Here is a 19,522-nt window from a genome sequence, read left to right as displayed (position 1 = left end):
GAAGGGCAGGGCTGGGGGGATGGAAGGACAGGGCTGGGGGGATGGAAGGGCAGGGCTGGGGGGATGGAAGGGCAGGGTTGGGGGGATGGAAGGGCAGGGCTGGGGGGATGGAAGGGCAGGGCTGGGGAGATGGAAGGGCAGAGCTGGGGAGATGGAAGGGCAGGGCTGGTGGGATGGAAGGGCAGGGCTGGTGGGATGGAAGGGCAGGGCTGGGGAGATGGAAGGGCAGGGCCGGGGGGATGGAAGGGCAGGGCTGTGGGGATGGAAGGGCAGGGCTGGGGGGATGGAAGGGCAGGGCTGGGGAGATGGAAGGGCAGGGCTGGTGGGATGGAAGGGCAGGGCTGGGGGGATGGAAGGGCAGGGCCGCGCGGGGCACCCTGGGCTTCGGCCGCCATCTTGTCAAAATGTCGCCTCCCTCCCCGCGCCGCCGCCTCCCGCCTCCCGCGGCGTGAAGCCTCTCCACCTTCTCCTGAGCCTCGTCTTCATCACCCTCCTCCTCCTCCTCATCATCACTCACCAACAACAACAACACCACCATCGTCCTTCTCAACAGCATCACCTTGAGCCTCCTCGTCAACACCATCACCGTCATTGTTTGACATCCACTCGTCAGGGGAGCCTCGTCTCCTCTCCTCCTCGTGTGGGAGCTGTCGTGAGTTGCCGTGGGAGTTGTGGCTGTAGTTGCTGTGCTGTAGTTGCTGTGCTGCAGTTGTTGTGCTGCAGTTGTGGCTGTCGTTGTTTGGTTGTAGTTTGTTAGCGAGTGGGCGGCCCGACCGCTCACTGCGAGAGTTCACGATACAGGCGACAGCTACACACAACTACAGCTACACAACTACAGACACACAGCTACACACAACTACACACAGCTACAACTATACACAACTACAGCGACACAACTACAGCTACACACAGCTACACACAGATACACACAACTACAGCTACACACAGATACACACAACTACAACTACACACAACTACAGCGACACACAACTACAGCTACACACAGATACAGCTACACACAGATACAGCTACACACAGATACAGCTACACACAGATACACACAACTACACACATACACACTACAGCTACACACAGCTACAGCTACACAAAGTTACAAACCGCAACACACAGCTACACTGTTACAGCTTCGGGGAGAGCTACAGCTCCAGTCGACACTACAGCCTTAGCTACACACAGCTACACACAGCTACAGATACACAACTACACATACACCTACACATACAACCATACCCACATACAACTACATACAACCATACCCACATACAACCACACACACAACTACACATACACATACAACTATACCCACACAACCGTACCCACATACAACTACAGCCGAGGAGGAGGAGGGCTACAGGAACTGCTACAGCTGTAGCTCCGGATACAGCGACCACTCCTGCAACAGGGACAGCTGCTGCTGCTGCTGCAGCTTACATCGACAGCCTCTTGGGAACAGCTACAGCTGTATCGACAACCACAGCCTCGGCAGCAGCAGCAGAGATGACGGAATAAGGCGGCCGGCGAGGTGTGGCAGCGGACATTGTCACGATTGCTGTGGTCACCACCATCACCACCGTCATCATCGCCGTCATGGTTATACAGTAACATCGTCGTAGTGGATAACTTCATAATGCTCACACGTTGAACATCACTTTCGCCATTGTCACCGTGGTCATCGTCAGTTATCTGAACAGTGATCAGTGTCGTCACAGGCCTCACGATGGTCATGGGGACTTTCATCATGACCACCCCTCTTCACGGTAACACTCTTCATGAACACTCTTATGGTCAACCTCGTTTTAGTAACTCATCAATGTTATAATAATGATGGCCTCATCACCTTCAACATCATCACCGGCCTACCTGTGGGCCCGTCTGTCTCCTAGTTTGTGTGTGAGTGGCCGGCTTGTGTGTCTGGGCCATGTGCTAACTGAATGTGCCGCTGTGTGTGCGTGTCTATTAATCTATGTCTCTTTGTCTATGTCTGTGTGCCTCTGTATATAACGCCTGTGTGTGTGTGTCCATGTCTCATGTCTGTATACGTGTCTTTGTATCAGCGTCTATGGGTGTGTGTACAGTGGTGCCTTTTTATGTGTGGGTCTAGCTATCTCTCTCTGTATGTTTATGTCTGTGTTTCTGTAGCCTTGTCTGGCAATGTTTCTGTCTCTGAGATTGGGTGTGGGCTGTCTCCGTCTTTGTCTACCTGCATCTCTCTGGTTATGTCGAAGTGCATGACTGACTGCGTGTGTCCCTTTTGCTCCGTGTACGTCTGTGCATTGTGCCCCCGTGTGTCTCTGCATTTCTGCCGTGCCTGTTTGTGTCGAACCGTATGAGGTGTTCTATGTGTGCATATCACTGTTTTATGTTTCTGTGTGTATTGTATATGGATGTGGTACATCTGCATGGATATCATGTTCCTGTTTCTGTATACAATATCTAAGTATTGCAGTGCCTCTTGTGTGTCTGTGTGGGTATTTCTCTGTGTGCTGTATATCCCTATGTTGGTTATGGCTGTTTGTATCTCTGTGTTGATATGTGTATGGGTGTCTCCCCACGTTTGGTTGTGTCGCCCAGTGTGCCAACACAATAAACAGGCCTGGGCCCGCAGTCATGTCGACGGTGGAACCCATGGATGTGCGGTTTGGCCGCCTGGAAGGGATGGTCAAGGACCCCCGCTCAGAAGTAAACGCTGAGGGGCTGCTGGTGAGTGTTCTGGCCGCGATCATCAGGTTTGTCCATCTGTGTAATTGTCTGGAAGTCACAAGCCCAGCGATGTCCACTTATACCCTAATTCCACTGGCACTTCTGAGTTGAGCCAGTGCGGGTCCTCACGGTATGGGTTGATTTCCGCTGGCTTTTTGCCTTGCCGAGCTGTAACCAAACCATGATAAGTTGGCCACAAGACATCTGAATCTACCTTGGGGCCAAGCAGGGCCAGGTGCGGGGTTAAATACGCGTTCATCGCGTTTACATGCGTCTCGATATCGCACATTGTGTGTAATGTTAGCGGTGGGCATCTGCAATGGAAGAATTACCTGAATCTCCAGACTTGTGACAGCCTGGCTCAGCATGGCACTTGCGCGGCTTGGATTTGCCAGTGGAAAAGGAGTATTGTTAAGTGGTAATCATGGTAGACCAGGGGTGGCTGCTTAGTTACTGAGTTAAGGCTGTAGGGCCTGGTTAGTACATTGTGCTGTGAATGCAGTTAGTCGAGTTCAATCCCCTGCCAATGCTAACGTCAGTAAGTGATATCTAAACTGTGTCAAGGCACTCCCCTGCTGTTCAGGCTACACTACCCAGTGGGATGAAGTATGGGCAAATAACCCCCTTATAGACATGGCGTGGGAGAGGCCTTCATCCAGCAGTGTATTTACAAGTTCCAGGTAAACAGGTAAATAAAATAATGAGCAGCAACCATGCAGTACACGCACTGTCTTGTCGGGTGAGCGTGTGGCTGGAAGGGCCGTGTGGGAAGCCGACTGCAGCATTCTCGAAAAGTGAAACCGCACTTCACGCTTTAGCGGTGAGGTATGCAGGGCTGTGTACCCGTAGCAGTCTCACTTCAGGTCAGCAGCGAGCCACCTGTTCCACTGATAACTCTTCAGGAAGGAAAAACATTCTTCGCTGGGTTGCACCGTTGTTGCTCACGATCAAATGTGTTATTTTTAGAAAGCCCTATTTACAAAAAAATCCTCTGGTCGCACCGTCAGGATTTCCAGGTGTGCTGGTGAGGTAGGGTTGGGCAGGTGGGGCTGGTGTGTGCGGTGGTGCCTGGATTTCCTTTTGCAGCCTCCATGTGCATTCATGCCATTGCCCGCACTGGCCACACCCATCGTGACCTTTCCGGAAAAGCCCAATCTGACTCATATTCTCCCCAACTCCTGGATGTGAAATTGAACCCTCGAAGGAGTTAAATATGTAGAGGCTGGCAGCGCTGGGCTGTGCGTTATAGCGTTTTATTCAACGTGCACATCTCTTTCTATAATTTGCCCTGAATCGTGTTTTTAGTTGCATTACTTACTGCTACAGTGGTTACAAACAATTTGAAGTAATCGCTGGTTTCTTATTCAGTCCAAGTTAGCATTAGTTTTTAGCATTATGATTGTGCTGAGCATACGTATGCACATTGGCCGGTAATGTGTACAGTGAGTGTGATTTTCTAGCCTTACGGTGTGCATTAGCACCAGCTAATGAACCGGCTAACGCACGCAGCAAGACGTGCATGTGACTGTTGGTTCACACGCCTGACCGCTCTAAGCAGGACATGGCTATTCAAACATGCTCTATGTACTCGCCCTCCTCTCGTCATGCGTTTCACAGAAACAGGAAGACTTCCCGTAAGCTTCCCAGGCATTTGTATGTATGTTGAACTTCTTTCGCACCATACGTAGCCAACCGTGCTAATCGGAGGTGCGGAGGACGGACAACAAACTAAACACAAATAATCAGTTTAAAATAATATAGTTTTCAGTCGAGATTTGTACGAGTAGATCATTGAGTGACAGTGCAAACCCCAATGTGGTTGGTTGTATCTCGCAGATCTGCGGCCACTCCCAGAGATGTGGGAAGATGGGTGCCAAGTTGTGTATTAATGTGGCTTCACAAAGCCTTCCCTTGCATGTTTTCTACTTCTGCCTCTGTAGCTGTTTGTGGTGCTATCATTGCTTGGTTCACTTGGAATTGAAGGAGACTGGCTGGCGTTGCGAACTACACAGTAGTTGGGTTGAGGGCCGCAGTTAAGATCCTTTGTTTTGCGTATGGTAGTAGCTGTCTGTGCCACACAGAGAGCAGAGTATGGGGCAACTGCCCGCTGAAGTGGGAAGCAGTTTTGCCTCCTGCAATTGCAGACAACAGAGACCGTCCTGCATGGACATTTTTTGTTTTGTATATTTACATAGCGTGCTGAAATATTCGCTCAACCAGACTCACCTCGTGCCACCCGGCACGTTCCAGGGCTGCGCTGTCTTGTTTGCTGTGGTGGGAGCTGCTCACGAGTCACATGCTTTGTTCGTTTAAGTTCAGCTGGGTTTCCCAATGCACCGTGAGGTCTAGGTCAGTCATACATACATAATGTACTGTACGTACGTTAACATTTGGTATAATCAGGATAGAGCTCGGTTTGTGTTTGGCTCATTCATTGTGCAGCAGACTCACTGCCCACTTTCCCCTTGTGTACCTCTGACTTGAGGTTTGTTGCACATATACAGCTCTTTTGTCAATCCACTTTGAGATGAAGGATTTCTCACGCTGTGTGAGTCGTGGGAGTTATTTGGCCAAGTCTCACCACGCTGGTTAGTGGGGGTTGGTGAAGGCTGGGAACGTAAGACATGTGAGAGGCGAGTAGCAGTAAAGTACAACAACATATTTGACTGCACTACCGGCAACATAGCCTTACAGCGCGTTTGTGTATGGTGGCCAGCCACCCATTCAAGCACTATTCAGGCTGTTTAGCTGGTGAGACCTAACATTATCGGGCGCATTACGGGTGATTTGGTCATATGCTGTTTGAAGTGTTTGTTGTGTAAACTCCACAGTCATCATCGTTCATGGTCTGCACTTCCCTATAAATGTTTGTCAAGAAATATCTGAGATGAGTCCAGTGGTGGGCTCGGTGAGATGCTGGCACGGCTGGAAGTGCCACTCTCCGTGTTACTAATCAAAGGGGCGGCGGGCGTCGTGCCCGTGGCGTGAAGCTCTAATTCCTTCTCAGCACGGCGCCCACATTCACATTTAACGATTGTGGCAATCACCTGCTGACACGCGCTGACGAGTGTCCTGTGGCTGGGAGCCTCTGTGGAGGACTGTGCTCTGATCTTGTCTTGTATTTATTTGTTGTTATCCCATGCACAGATGGTGCAGCTGCGGTGTAACCCTTGTAGCTTTCAGTGTTTTAAAGAAAATGCAGCCCAAAAAACTGACTATCTCTAATGCTGTGTGTCCTAGGCTGTCTTACCTTTCAAGCTTTCTTGGAAATAATGCTTTTGAACATTATTGTCAGGCACGTCATTATAGTACTCTACTGATGTCATCCATGACTGCTTGGATCTCTCAAGATCAGTGCACATAATAGTGCTAGAAAATGACCCACTGAAGCAGATACCACAGAGTTATGTCTGAAATCCCTAAAAGTGACCATTAGTCCACTTAATTCTTGTCCACTTTCTCAATCACTCTGCCTCTGAAAGTAATGTTTGTCGCATGACAGCCAAGCTAACGTTTTAAAAAAATTCTCAGACCTGACATTTATTCAGATTAAATGCATAACCAAATTCAATATGATAATTATTTTGCGTGCAATGATTGGTGGTCAGGCTGACACCATCAACTCACGACATTAGTGGACCCGGTTTAATCACAAGCAACTTCCTGCATTCAAATCCAAGATCTCAGTCATGTTAACTCAATACTCTTGACATTTCAGCCATCCAGCTACCTATGTATGCATGTATGTTGTTGAACTTCTTTCGCACTGTACGTAGCCAACCGTGCTAATCAAGAGAATGCGATAGCAGTATGCCTGACCCTAATTATTTGGTATATTCTTGTCATAACGAACCTTAAAACTTGTATTTTGACAGCTTAGGACACGCCATATGTTTCTAGAAGACGAGAGCTGTCTGGATTGTTTAATCGATGGCAGAGTCGTGTGTCTGACAGATCAGCAGCTCCCAAGCAGGGGTCCCTGCTGTGTATGTTACCCAATGCACATATCGCTTGATATGTGAGCTAAGAAGACTGGCTGACATGGGGAGACAGGGAGAGGGAGTTGCGCGACTTGCTTGAGATGGGTATGTATTCAGCTACTGTACTGTTAGTGGCGTAATGTCGGTGGTACCCGGCTATGTGGTGGTATGGTGTGGGCGGTGCTGTATGTCAGTGGTGCCTGGGTGTGTGGTGGTGTTACTTGGTGGCTTGTGAATGGTGATCTTCGAACGTTTTTGGAGTCGATCAGCAACTTGTGTATATTCATGTCGAAGTTGGTGAGTGATCCAGTGGGCGGCTTCAGGAGTAGCCAAGTGAATATCTGAAATGCTGCCAGCAAAAGTTTGAAGCGAGCAGGGCAGTTACTTTCTAGTACATGGCTTGAGACTGGTGACCGCAGTGACACTGTGGGCTATTCTTAATTGTCCACCAGTCTAAAAGATATCCAAATCTGTCGTGTGATTTTCTGATGTGGTTCAGCACAGACCATTGCTTGTGGGAAAGATTAATGTGGTTCGGTTTTTCTGTGGGACTGGCAATTAAGTGTTCATTCGGGACGTTGGCATTGTCCCAGGTTGCTCTGCACTGAGCCGCAGGTTTGAGTGTGGACGTTGTGAGAATGTGCGCTCAGTCTCAAAGTGGCTTGCAGAACGTTAGGCATTTTGAGGTTCTGAAAGTCCTCAGGAATTGGTACATTCTGATTGGCCGTGATGCGGATGTAGACACAAGTTGTTTAAATGGCGTGCTATGTGGTGCTGTGTTGTGGGACTGTATGTTGTTGGTGGTATGCTGCATGGTAGATCTGGGGTGTGTGGTGGTGCTGGGCTGTGTGGGGGTGGTCTGTTGCATGATGGTGCTATGCGGTGATGCTATGTGATAGTGATCCTATGGGGTGGTGGGGAGGCTGTAGAGGCTGTGTTCACTGTGTGAAGAAAACACGTACCCACACACAACAGCCGTCTGTTCTGCAGACGCTCCAGAGATCCACAGGAGAAACAAAGACACAAAACAAGTTGAAACACAGCGGTGCATAAAAAAAACACGTGTTGCCAAATCCAATGACAATTGGGTGAGCGTTTGCATGGCTGGGCTGGTGCTGGGGAAGGCGGCACGGCTGTGTGCGCAGCCCGAGCTCCGAACAGAGCCGCTTTCACGTTGCTCTGGCCCCGCGACGCCACCACACGCTCGGTGGAGCAGCACAATCGGCGATTGTGACGGCCGGCATTTGCAGAGTGATCTTTATACTTGACGGAACCAGTGGACCGCACATTTGGAAGTTGTGATGAAAAACACGGTGGAATTTAAAACAATTTTTTAATGAGTATTTACACAAAGCGCTTGTTAAGGAATCGGCTAAACATCCCTGAGGCAGGACCCTCCTGTCAACAAAATTTCCTGAGGTTCTGAAAAAGTTTGCTGGATAAATAATAGGGGGTGTTTGCTTGCATACATACCCTGGTGATGTTACACATTCCCCTTACTTTTACCGGCATGCCGTTGCAGCATGAGGCTTTTCCTTCAACTCTGCTCTTGTATGAATTACATTTATATTTTCTAATACAAGCAACACAGTCTACAAAGAGAGGAGTCACTTTGCTGCTTTCAAAGTTGCAATGTGTGTCGGCTCAACCCTCCCTGAGGCTGTAAGTCATTAAGTGTGTCATTAGGCTATCAACAATGCTCTGATTCACCTTTTAATATCAATGGTTATGTTCACAATACTTGCATCGAATCAGCAGTGTATCAATCTTTTTAAATTTGCATATTTTGGATGTAATGGTTTTGTGTCATTCCTGTAGCCACTAGAGGCCGATATGTTCGCCACAGTTTAAAATAAAACGATTCTAAAATATAATGGCGACCTTGAATTGTGACTTTTAATAAAATCGCCAGGGGCGGTTTGTGGTAAATCGTTACACCCCTAAAAAATAACTCGCATCGTTTGTAGCAGCATTACTAAAAATATGTATCGCTGAAGGCATGTGTGGGTGGACGGACGTGCGTAAATCTGAAGCCGTCACGTCTGTAAGTTTAGCCGTGTGTTGTTTTAATCATTCCACCCCAGCGCCATTTGTGGATTGCCGTCTCTGGAATCTCCTCCATTGCGCTGTTACTGCTGCGTGGCCTCGTGCCATCGCAACCGAGGCGCCGTTGTGCAGCCCGCAAGCATGTGATGCACGGGCTTGTGCATAGAGCCATGAAACTCGTCCCATTATTCTCTTAGCCCTCGTATATAATTCCTTCCCATAAAAAACAGTTGCAAGCGGAAAGTAGCTTCAGCAGATGGCCACTTGAAGGTTGTGCCATTCGCCACCACCGCCGTATCCTTGTTCAATCATTTCTTACACGCTAATTCACACATGAATGTATAAGTAACAGGCTCATAATATATTAATAACCATGAAATAAGCCCTCTCCATCACTACCCTCTCTGAGGTGTTACCGGTTGTTAATCCTTTTAAAAACCACACGACATAAAATATTCACTCAGGTCATGCATATAAGACATGGCAAAGCGCTACGGTTATGCTCATAACGCCTGCCTTGTCATCTCGAAAATCTCTGGCTGAGTGACGCTTGGGTGCAGCGCTGACAGGAAACCTCATGCTGCTTGCGGAGCAGAAGGCGTTCACGCTGGTGGGTATGGCTGTGTGTGCTACTCCTCAAAAACCTGACGTGGGTTTTTGGGTTCATGACCTGGTGGTATTTGCCTGTGCTGATGCACGAGTGGTACTAGTCTTGTGTGCCAGGTGGTACATGCTGGGTGATTCATGTCAAATGGTTCGTCCTGGAAGTTACTTGCGGTTTGGTTCTGGTTCATGCTGGATGGTACTTTTTGGTTGGTATTTGCCTGATGATTTGTACTGGCTGGTACCTGATGGGAGGTGCACGGCAGATGCCTGCTGTGTCTTCTGTAGGGATTGGTAATGGCAATTGATGTGTGTTAGCCGGTGCATGCTATATGGTGTGTGTGAAGTGGTTCATGCTGGATCGTGTGTGTTAGCTGGTCCTTGTCACTGGCAGAGCCAGTGGGGGGGTGGGGTGGCACGTGCCCCCCCAATGATCCGATCGAAATCTCTCATTTCGATCAGATCATTGGGGTTTATTAGTAATAAATCGGCATTTTGCGAACCCCACTGCCACTGTGTAGCATATTATTACGTGCCCAGGACTCTATGAGGTGATAGGACAATAGTCTGAGTCCATAATTAGCAATAAGTAACGGCAAAGCAGTTATAAGTGACTCAGAATTGTGCGTAGTTGCATATACAGTACACGACTTCCCTGAAGGCATACCTTCAGCGAGCGCGATGCCGATCACACACGGTTCAAATTCGACCCTCGATCGATGGCTGAGCCATTGCCGCACACGCGTCGAATAAAAAGCGAGGGACAAGTCCTTACTAACAACTCCGCTATCATTTTTCATTGCTGGAGGGGTGGCCCCCTCTACCTGAAAATCCTGTCTCCGCCATTGGTGCTTGTTCACTTCTGTGTGTTAGCTGGTGGGTTCCGGTTGCTTGGCCACAAGTGAGCACCCAGCACAAGTTGCTGGGTGCTCACAGTCACTGGCGCCGAGTTGTTCAGATGAGAGATCCATGTAACGAGCGATCCGTTGCTTCTCCTGTAGCCGTGCACTTAGGCTCGCGGGTAAAACAATCGTAATGGCAGCCATAGCGCCGTCTTACCTCGATTGGGTAGGGTCTACTGAACCAGCAGGAGTGTCATGTGCCATCTGCATGCTGGGGCACGAATGGACGGGCAGCCGCACACACGCAGCAACACCCAGCCCCAGCCAAACACAAGATGCTGTCGTCAGGAGTCCAGTAATTATGAAACAAAAAATTGTGATTCTGCGTTGGCAGTGGTACACAAAAAAAAACTCGGCATGTTAATTAATAACACTACTCAAACGAAGAAAAGGTATGTAATAGGTGAAAGGTCAGGCAATGACCCTGCTATCAAGAAGGCCATTGTCCGAAACGTTGCTTTTTATTTTTATTTCTTAATCATTAAAAGTGATTTCCTGCTCATGAGCATCGGGGCAGTGCTCATCTCCTGTTCACAGTCCTGAGCCAGTTGAGAAAATTCCACATTTTGATGGCGGGGCAAGTCTCTCCTTAGTGCAACTGCATGACTTCACCACAAAGTGATACTTTCTTACTGAACCCCGAGGGAGGGATGATGGGTCAACTCTCAACCAGGATTTGAACTCGCAACCTTCTGATTGCAAGCCGCTCACTGTATTGCTTAGCCACCTGTAGTTATGAAGCACCTTAAGCATGGTCTTGGATAAGCATTCCTCTGCAATTTACAAAGAGCTGTGTAATCACACTGTCCACAGATTGTGTTTTCAAAAATGGGGCATCTGCTGAACTTTCCTGGTTCATGAGGCTGCTGACACAGCTTCGCCTCTGTAATACCTGATGCATTTTAGCTGGTGAGTGTTAGCTGATGTGTCAGAGATCATCCCTGCCAAACCAACCACTTGTGTGCCACGCCACCTTCCGAGGTGCTTGCTAACAGCACTTGCCTCAAAAACCCATGTAGTCTACACGGGAGAGGGGGGGGGGTCTTTATCTTTTACTCAATGAGCAGACTGAGCGCGAGTGAGCGAGCGGCTGAGCGGAGTGTGGCCGAGTGGCTCTCGGTCACGTGTCACCGTGCTGACAAGCCGGGACCTGCAGCGCCAGGGCTGCCAAGCGAGCTGACCGCACCCGTCACCTGGCGTTGGTGTTCACCGCGTGCCGCCTCTGATCCGCCACGGCGTGGCTGGTGGATGGAACACGTGTCGAGGAGGACTGCCCACTTCAATAACGCACACTGCTGCTGTAAACTAGGGATGTCACAATTCCTCAGTCAGTCAATTAATTGTCGCCTCTAATTTATCCACTGCTGAGTAGATGTGTCACGAAGTCGCTGCCATCCATCACGGTCACTAACTGCTATGCATTGCTCTGTCACCACGGTGGTTCTCCTCTTGGGCGAGTTTCATACTTTGGCTGCCATTCCTTAGTTATTCTCTCACACTGGCTATTGTACCATGTGTCGATGTGTTCTATCCAAGCCCACTTTGTAATGCTATGGATGTAAGTTGTTTAACTTATTTCGCACCGTACGTAGCCCACGAACTATACACAAAGAGCACCTCTAAAGAAATGAGTTTTCAATCTAGATTTAAAAGTGTATAGCTCCAGTGGCATCCTAATATCGGAAGGAAGAGCGTTCTAGACGGCCACAGAAGTGCACCTTAAAACTCGCGATGTAGCATGATGGCCTCAACTTGTTTTTGCTCTCTAATCCACGTTCCACTGTTTCAGTGTAATTCCAAACATATGTCTCACTTCTGTGTGTATGCCTTTCAATTAGCCCTCACTTGGGTATAAATAAAAACTTATGGATATCTGTATCTCTTTGTTAATGGAATCTCACCTGCATGGAAACAAATACTTCTGTGTATTTGTCAATGGGCACTCACCTGGATATAAATAAAGACTTCTGTCCATATTTCTGTCCATATGTCTGTAAGTGGGCTCCTACATGAGTATTAATGAAGACTTCCATCTGTGTGCCTTTGTCAATGGTTTCTGACCTGCATTTTGATAAAGATCTGTCTTGTTTGTTTGTTTTTATTTGTTGATGGGAGTAAGAAACATGCTTGTTTGTTGGGTGAATCAATATTTCCCAGTTTTGGATTCTTTAGTCCACATGGCATTAGCGGCCGCCCTGCGAAGCGGAGCGTTTCATATTGCTGGTTATGGGCATGAATAGTTGGAATATATCCCACACTCAGACCTTAAACAGAACTTGGACTTTCAGTCTTGCTTGCTCTTTGGTTAATAATGTGGTTTTATGCTGATCTCAGCCCTGCTCTGGCTGCAGTATTGAGTTATGACCACTCTGGGCTAATTTGGGAGTAGTGTTGTTAATTTAGTTTATTTTTCAGTTTTGGTAAAAAAATGAAGTTTAGTTATTTTGCGCTGGGAAATCAAATTGAGCTGGTGACTTGGATTGCGAGACCAGTGTGCTAACTGTAACACCACGGCAGAAGTTGCCTATATTGTGTTCCTGTCCTATCAGAATTCTGAATCCTGCGTTTTACCCAGTTGGGCAAATCATGATGTCCTCCTTGTAGTTATCACCAGAGGCGTGAGTGTCCAAATCCCCTAACTCGGTCTCTGTGGGAAATGCTTTGGCAGCAAATGTAATGCGTCTCATGTTCCAACATTCTAGAGTAGCAGTGAAAATGAGGGGATGCGTCCTGTGTGCACTGGCTTGACTCCTGAGTAACGTATTTATTAATTTCCATATGTGTGCGTCTGTGCCGTTATTTTTGTTTTGCTTTTAGGACGGCCTCGACGCGCTGGTGCTAGATTTGGACTTCCCCGCGCTTCGCAAAAACAAGAATATTGACAACTTCCTCAACAGATGTGAGTGCTCTTCATCGTCCCTAGTCAGCGCTGACCGGCTTAGTGAAGTATGGTCACCCTTCTCCAGCACTCTGCCACACTCCCTAGGTCGTCACCCTGACACCATGCCTATAATTGAGCTGTGCCACGCGTCCAGCACTTCTATCAATCCACTGCTGGATTAAGGCCTCCCCACGCTGTGTGGGTCTTGGTGGGGTTTTTTACCATACTTCACTACATTGGTCAGAGTGCAGGTTTCTGAAGGCAGGGACTGTATACAGGGGAACATGAAGTATAATGCAGCAGTGTAATTAATTGCATTGCCCTCTCCTGCCTAAGCTGTACTCGCAGCATATAACAACCTGTTGTGCATGGAGGTCACCCTTCTAAGAACTTTCCAGGTTCATGCCTGCTTAACTTCCAAGATTTGATAAGATCGGCTGCATTCTGTGTGATTTGATCATAGGCTGAGCCTATGATGTACAGTGGGCAGAGGTGCGTTGGGGCAAGAAACAGGAAAGTGTGGTTTTTGCCCCTTCCTGGAGGATAGGGTCATGACCCCTGGTCTAATCCAGCATCCATTCGTCTTGAGAAGTTGGGGGAGGTAACATACTTGTAACTTCAAGGTGAGTTCTCTCCACTCTAAACCTTTGTCCCCACCGTAGGCATTGTAGTCCTTACACTCACAGGTCCCCTTCATGGTGTGCGTTTTGAGTCTGTACATTTGCACATTTGTTTTAGTCTTGTGGATTGAGGGATTTTGACCAACGAGGTGTAATGCTTTCAGACGAGAAGGCGGTGGGGAAGGTGCGGGACCTGCGCATGAGAGCCAATGACTACGATGTGGTGAAGGTGATCGGGCGGGGAGCCTTTGGCGAGGTGCAGCTGGTACGACGCACGCCTCGCTCGCACGGTGCAGCACCAGCAACAGGACACACACGGCATGAACGCAACCCTACATACAAGAGACATGACATTCACAGGACACACCCGCATGACACATGACACTAGACACTCACCGGACCACACAACACACAGGACACACGAGATTATGTAGATGTATAGTTGAGGATGTATGGCTACCTGTTAGATGTGTGGTTGTCGATTCGAGATGTATAGGTTGTTGCAGAGTTACATTTGTGACTTAAAGCTTTCGTGACTGCAGGAATTCATATTCTTTGGGTCTTTCGGTAATTTCACGTAGATAGGTTCAAAGAAAATAACAAAAAACTACGGCGTTTCGATCGCAACACAAGCGGTTCTTCGATTTTACATTAACAGGTTACATTTTTCACACCAACACAGCCGCCTTGGCGTGCCGAGCTGGACGTGGCTGCGGCTCTGCAATCTCACATTAACATGCTCATCTCTCACATTAACACGCTAATCTGTCACATTAACATGCTCATCTCTCACATTAACATGCTCATCTCTCACATTAACATGCTAATCTCTCACATTAACACGCTAATCTCTCACATTAACATGCTCATCTCTCACATTAACACGCTAATCTCTCACATTAACATGCTCATCTCTCACATTAACACGCTAATCTCTCACATTAACATGCTCATCTCTCACATTAACATGCTAATCTCTCACATTAACATGATAATCTCTCACATTAACATGCTCATCTCTCACATTAGCATGCTAATCTCTCACATTAACATGCTAATCTCTCACATTAACATGCTCATCTCTCACATTAACATGCTCATCTCTCACATTAGCATGCTAATCTCTCACATTAACATGCTAATCTCTCACATTAACATGCTCATCTCTCACATTAACATGCTCATCTCTCACATTAGCATAGCCACCTCAGTGCGCTTGCCGTGGAGGCCGCTCACCGATCTTACATTTAATATGCTAATTTTTACTTGGCAGCCCTTTAATTGGTGGAAACCCCACCACCTTCGCGGTCGCCGTCCACCACTCACATTAACATTCGCTGCCCCGCCCATGCTGCTGACAATCAGGCTGCGCCCATTTCAGGCCTTTATAAACGGTTTGCCTTACGAAGCTAACCCCCTTTTCCTGATGACGACCGCTTGTGTTGCGATTGAAACGTCGTAGTTTTTATTTTCTTTGAACCTATTTACGTGACTTTAACGAAAGACCCAAAGAATTAAGAGTTACGTTTGTCTATTGGATGTGTGAGTGTGGCTGCGGTGGTTGACCGTGATTGCTGCCTGCAGGTTCGTCACAAAGCCACCAAGAAGGTGTACGCCATGAAGCTGCTGAGCAAGTTTGAGATGACAAAGCGATCTGACTCGGCATTTTTCTGGGAGGAGAGGGACATCATGGCCTTCGCCAACAGCCCCTGGGTCGTGCAGGTGAGATGGGAGTGAACACTGTCCACCCCTCCAGTCTGTGATCGTGTGGCCTACTACACTTGGGCCAATTAACCCTATCCCATAGCCCTCACCTCCCTCCGGTCCAGTACGCGTTGTCGTATTTCCATTTGCGTCGGTGTTTATTGTTTGCTGGCTTTGTCACTGCAGCTGTTCTACGCGTTCCAAGACCACCGCTATCTGTACATGGTGATGGAGTACATGCCGGGCGGAGACCTCGTCAACCTCATGAGCAACTACGACGTACCCGAGAAGTGGGCGCGTTTCTACACGGCCGAGGTGGTGCTGGCCCTCGACGCCATCCACTCCATGGGCTTCATTCACAGGTGACGGCGCCAGGGGTTCGCGCAGGGATGACGCGGCAGCTAGAGTCACATCAAGTAAAATCATGACTCTATTGGGCATTTCCGCCATTCGTAGAGCGCAAGGCTATCACAAAGGTGCTGTATTTCCCAGATGAGGGTAGTCTGCAGGAGTTTCACAGGAGCGGGTGATGTTGCTTTGTAATTTTACCCAATTCATTTGTGAATAAATTTTAAATTTGAACCGTGATTCCGGCACACGTGGCCTATTTTTTAAAATTATATCATGATTAGCATCATGGTCTATAACCTCCACTGCGAAGCAAATGACGTGTCATATTTATCGTCAATACACCCACAGTATTAACCAGAGCAGCTGCTGAGGCGCAAACCACAACCTCTGCAACAAGTGGTAAGCGTGCTACGGCTCAGCCATGTCACCGCCATTTAGCGATGAAGTCGATTCCTTCATGAACATAATCCACTGGTGATTACTCAGTGCCCCTTTAAAAATGGTGGCTATCCCCTCCATGCCATGCCCAGCGTGACACAGCTGTAGATGCCGATGGTACAACCAATCCCCACCCATTACCTTCTGTCCAGCATCCCACATGGCAAGAGACGAGACTTTTTACCCCAACTATTTTTGCGTTATCCGATTATTTGAGTAATCGAGCTGATAATTGGTAGAGTGAGCGATAATTACTCAAATAACTGAATGTCCTAGCTCCAGCAGTGAGAGCTCCTTGCTAACTCCTGAATGGTCGTTAGTAGTACCTGCCGCTATCCGAGCTAACTGCGAATGCGCGCATGTTGTGTGTGTCGCAGGGACGTGAAGCCGGACAACATGCTGCTGGACAAGAACGGACATCTCAAGCTTGCTGATTTTGGAACCTGCATGAAGATGGACACCGTATGTCCGTCCACAGACACACAGACGCACGTTTCTGGCACTGCCGCTTAAAATTTCAGCAGCGTCTCCGACCCGTGGTCGCGTGGCCCGTGTGGTGGTGCCATTGCTAATATATCTAGATTTAGTAAAGGCTCTAGGATTAAGCCACAGACAAATCAGGAGTTATGGCATGTAATCTGTCAAAAGAGCCGGTGCTCAGTTAATTTTATTGCACAACTGGGACCAGCTATGACTGGCTTGATAATCTCGACCACACTGTTTTCAGAGCAGGCGGTCGGCGAGAGCATTTGGTGGGCGAGAGTATCTGAGGCCACGGGTGAATGTGCGCACGGGTCAGTCAGGACACGGGTGAGGTGAGGGTATTTGGCGAGCGGGGACACGCGCGATTGGGAGTGAGGGGTGAGCGAGCCGGCTGAGCAGGGTGTACCTGCGCGTGTGGCGCCTGTAGGAGGGCATGGTGCGGTGCGACACGGCGGTGGGCACCCCGGACTACATCTCCCCCGAGGTTCTCAAGTCGCAGGGCGGGGACGGCTACTACGGCCGCGAGTGCGACTGGTGGTCCGTGGGCGTCTTCCTCTACGAGATGCTCGTCGGTGCGTCCCACTGTGTCTCCACAGCCTCACCGCTGTGACAATAGTTAGAATCGTAAAGGATTTGCGCTTTAAGGATTTTAATAGTGTATGATAGATGTGCTTTGGATGACAATGTATTACCTAATTTAGGAAAATATATTCTACGCTTAAGAAACATGCGTTAAATCACGTGTCTAAGAGTCGATTAGAAATGATTATCGCAAATTGTTAACAAATTCGTCCAAATGTCACGTTTCCATTAATGGAATGAATGAGACGGAATAAACCAGATTCAACAATCGAAACAGTACAAACCAGACCAAAAAGTAATTGCTGGTTGATATTGGAAATGCTCACTGAATCGTGGGGAGGGCGACACGTTAAACGTTGTGCGACGGTGAGCGTGCGGAGAGAGTGACCGCTTTGTGCGTGTGGGGTCCGTGCGGCATGCGATCAGGTGACACGCCGTTCTACGCGGATTCGCTCGTCGGCACCTACAGTAAGATCATGGACCACAAGAATGCCCTCAACTTCCCCGATGATGTGGACATATCTAAGGATGCCAAGAATCTCATCTGTGCCTTCCTCATCGACCGGTACTGCCATTGTTCCTTCCGTTATTAGTGAGTGTGTGTCGTTTCGGTTGTTGTTACAGTTTTTATCTTGTATACATACACACACACATAACTACATTTGTTTAATTTCAATCTATTAAACAAGATTGTGTTCTTAAATTGTGTTTTAACCCAGGTTGCCCTCGAAAAACAAACAATGTTGTTTCCTGTGTCTCAATCGGTTATTTCATCTCCTGGTTCAATAATTGGTGCAACAATATCTCAAGTCTCATTTTAAAGAGAGTCCTGATGCATTGGGATGTTTGGCCAACACCAATGGCATCGCATGTTTTATCTATGGGAGGAAACCGGGCAAAAAACATTCGGATCAGGGGAGAACATACAAACTCCACTAAGGTGCCCAAATCGGGCATCGAAGCCAGGCCCTTCTTGCTGCGAGGCACATGTGTTACCACCGCGCCATCCAGCCACCATTTATTTTTATATTTGTTGTTGGCATAGTGAACGTCTTAAGAAATTAAAGACATGGATGCTTCTCTTTCTTTTCTAATAATAAACTTTGTTTAGAGTCTTAACACGAGGAGCCTCGAGAGATGCTGTACAACTCTATAATCAACTAATATGGAGGGAACATAAAATAATGTAGAGACTTACATTGCTGTTCATATAGTAACATAGGTGTTTCTTGCTTGTGATTTATGATGCTGTGTGTGACATGCCCTGCGTCGTGCTTGGGCACGTGCATTTATCGCGGCACGACAACACCGCGGAAACGCAGCCGATTGCTGTATACATTTCGAGAACAGGTTTTATACGTGCTTTGGTGAGAACGTGTTCCAAAGCGGTGAGAGTGACGCTTATTATGAGGAGGCCGGGATGTTTTTAAAGCTCACGTTTGAGAGAGAGAGTGTGTGTGTATGTGTGTATTGTGTGCCGAGAGGGACACCAGTCTGATGAGCACAACCCCATTGGTCCCGCCCTCGTGAGATTCTGCTCAGGCCTCTATATTTGAAAGCGCGTGTTTTATAGGCTTGAGAAAATATTTTCACATTTTGTTTATTTTTCTTCCAGAGAAGTGCGGGTCGGGAGGAATGGGGTTGGGGAGATCAAGAGACACCCCTTCTTCAAGAACGACCAGTGGACGTGGGAGAACGTCAGGGAGAGTGAGTGATGTTGAAAGCAAGATTTGTTTTTTAACTCGCTGTACACAATTGAACAAATGCAGGTGAAGCTAAATCGAGGTGAGGTGATAGCACATCCTTACGACATTGGCCCTCACCTCCTGCAACATTTTATAGTAAACTATAGCCACTTGGGAGCTGAATGGAAGGTCTTTACAAAGCACTGTGAAACTCTGCCAAGCCTGAATAATCGGAGTGCAGTCATTACACTGGCGGTGGTGTGAGTAAGCATCTGTTGTCTCCTGAAATTGGACAGACGTTCACGTTAACATGGGCCCAGGTGCAAGCCATTGAATGGCCCCCTGCCACCCCCCCAAGCCATTGAAGGCCCCCATGCCCCGTCCAATTTTATTGCTCCTTTTATTCGGAATTGTGATACCTGATGTAGTTGCATCACCTGTCCACTCAATAGCTACGTGCTGCACCTGCTTTGAGTGTGTCGCAAGGTAGCGTTGTGACTGTGCAGTTGAATTTCTCACTGAATAT

The 19,522-nt window shown here is 48.1% G+C and overlaps 1 protein-coding gene across 2 annotated transcripts in view; it reads left to right on the top strand.

Annotated features, from left to right (window-relative positions):
• Nucleotides 1–381: 381 nt before the first annotated feature.
• The window catches only part of LOC144722419 (rho-associated protein kinase 2-like), a 42,237-nt gene continuing 23,096 nt past the window's right edge, over nucleotides 382–19,522 (top strand). For both annotated transcript variants that reach the window (XM_078600668.1, XM_078600667.1), the window contains exons 1-10: nucleotides 382–1,543; nucleotides 2,593–2,721; nucleotides 13,070–13,151; nucleotides 13,918–14,018; nucleotides 15,338–15,475; nucleotides 15,644–15,819; nucleotides 16,624–16,708; nucleotides 17,157–17,301; nucleotides 17,738–17,876; nucleotides 18,927–19,018. In XM_078600668.1, coding sequence (XP_078456794.1) covers nucleotides 2,629–2,721; nucleotides 13,070–13,151; nucleotides 13,918–14,018; nucleotides 15,338–15,475; nucleotides 15,644–15,819; nucleotides 16,624–16,708; nucleotides 17,157–17,301; nucleotides 17,738–17,876; nucleotides 18,927–19,018 — 1,051 coding nt within the window. In that variant the 5' untranslated portion in view covers nucleotides 382–1,543; nucleotides 2,593–2,628. The remainder of the gene's footprint in view (nucleotides 1,544–2,592; nucleotides 2,722–13,069; nucleotides 13,152–13,917; nucleotides 14,019–15,337; nucleotides 15,476–15,643; nucleotides 15,820–16,623; nucleotides 16,709–17,156; nucleotides 17,302–17,737; nucleotides 17,877–18,926; nucleotides 19,019–19,522) is intronic.

The sequence above is a fragment of the Lampetra planeri genome, chromosome 14 (genome assembly GCF_965212315.1).
Source record: "Lampetra planeri chromosome 14, kcLamPlan1.2.h2, whole genome shotgun sequence".
Lineage (NCBI taxonomy): Eukaryota > Metazoa > Chordata > Hyperoartia > Petromyzontiformes > Petromyzontidae > Lampetra > Lampetra planeri.
The sequence above is the reverse complement of the archived record's forward strand: the minus strand, read 5'-3'. Positions and strand labels throughout refer to the sequence as shown.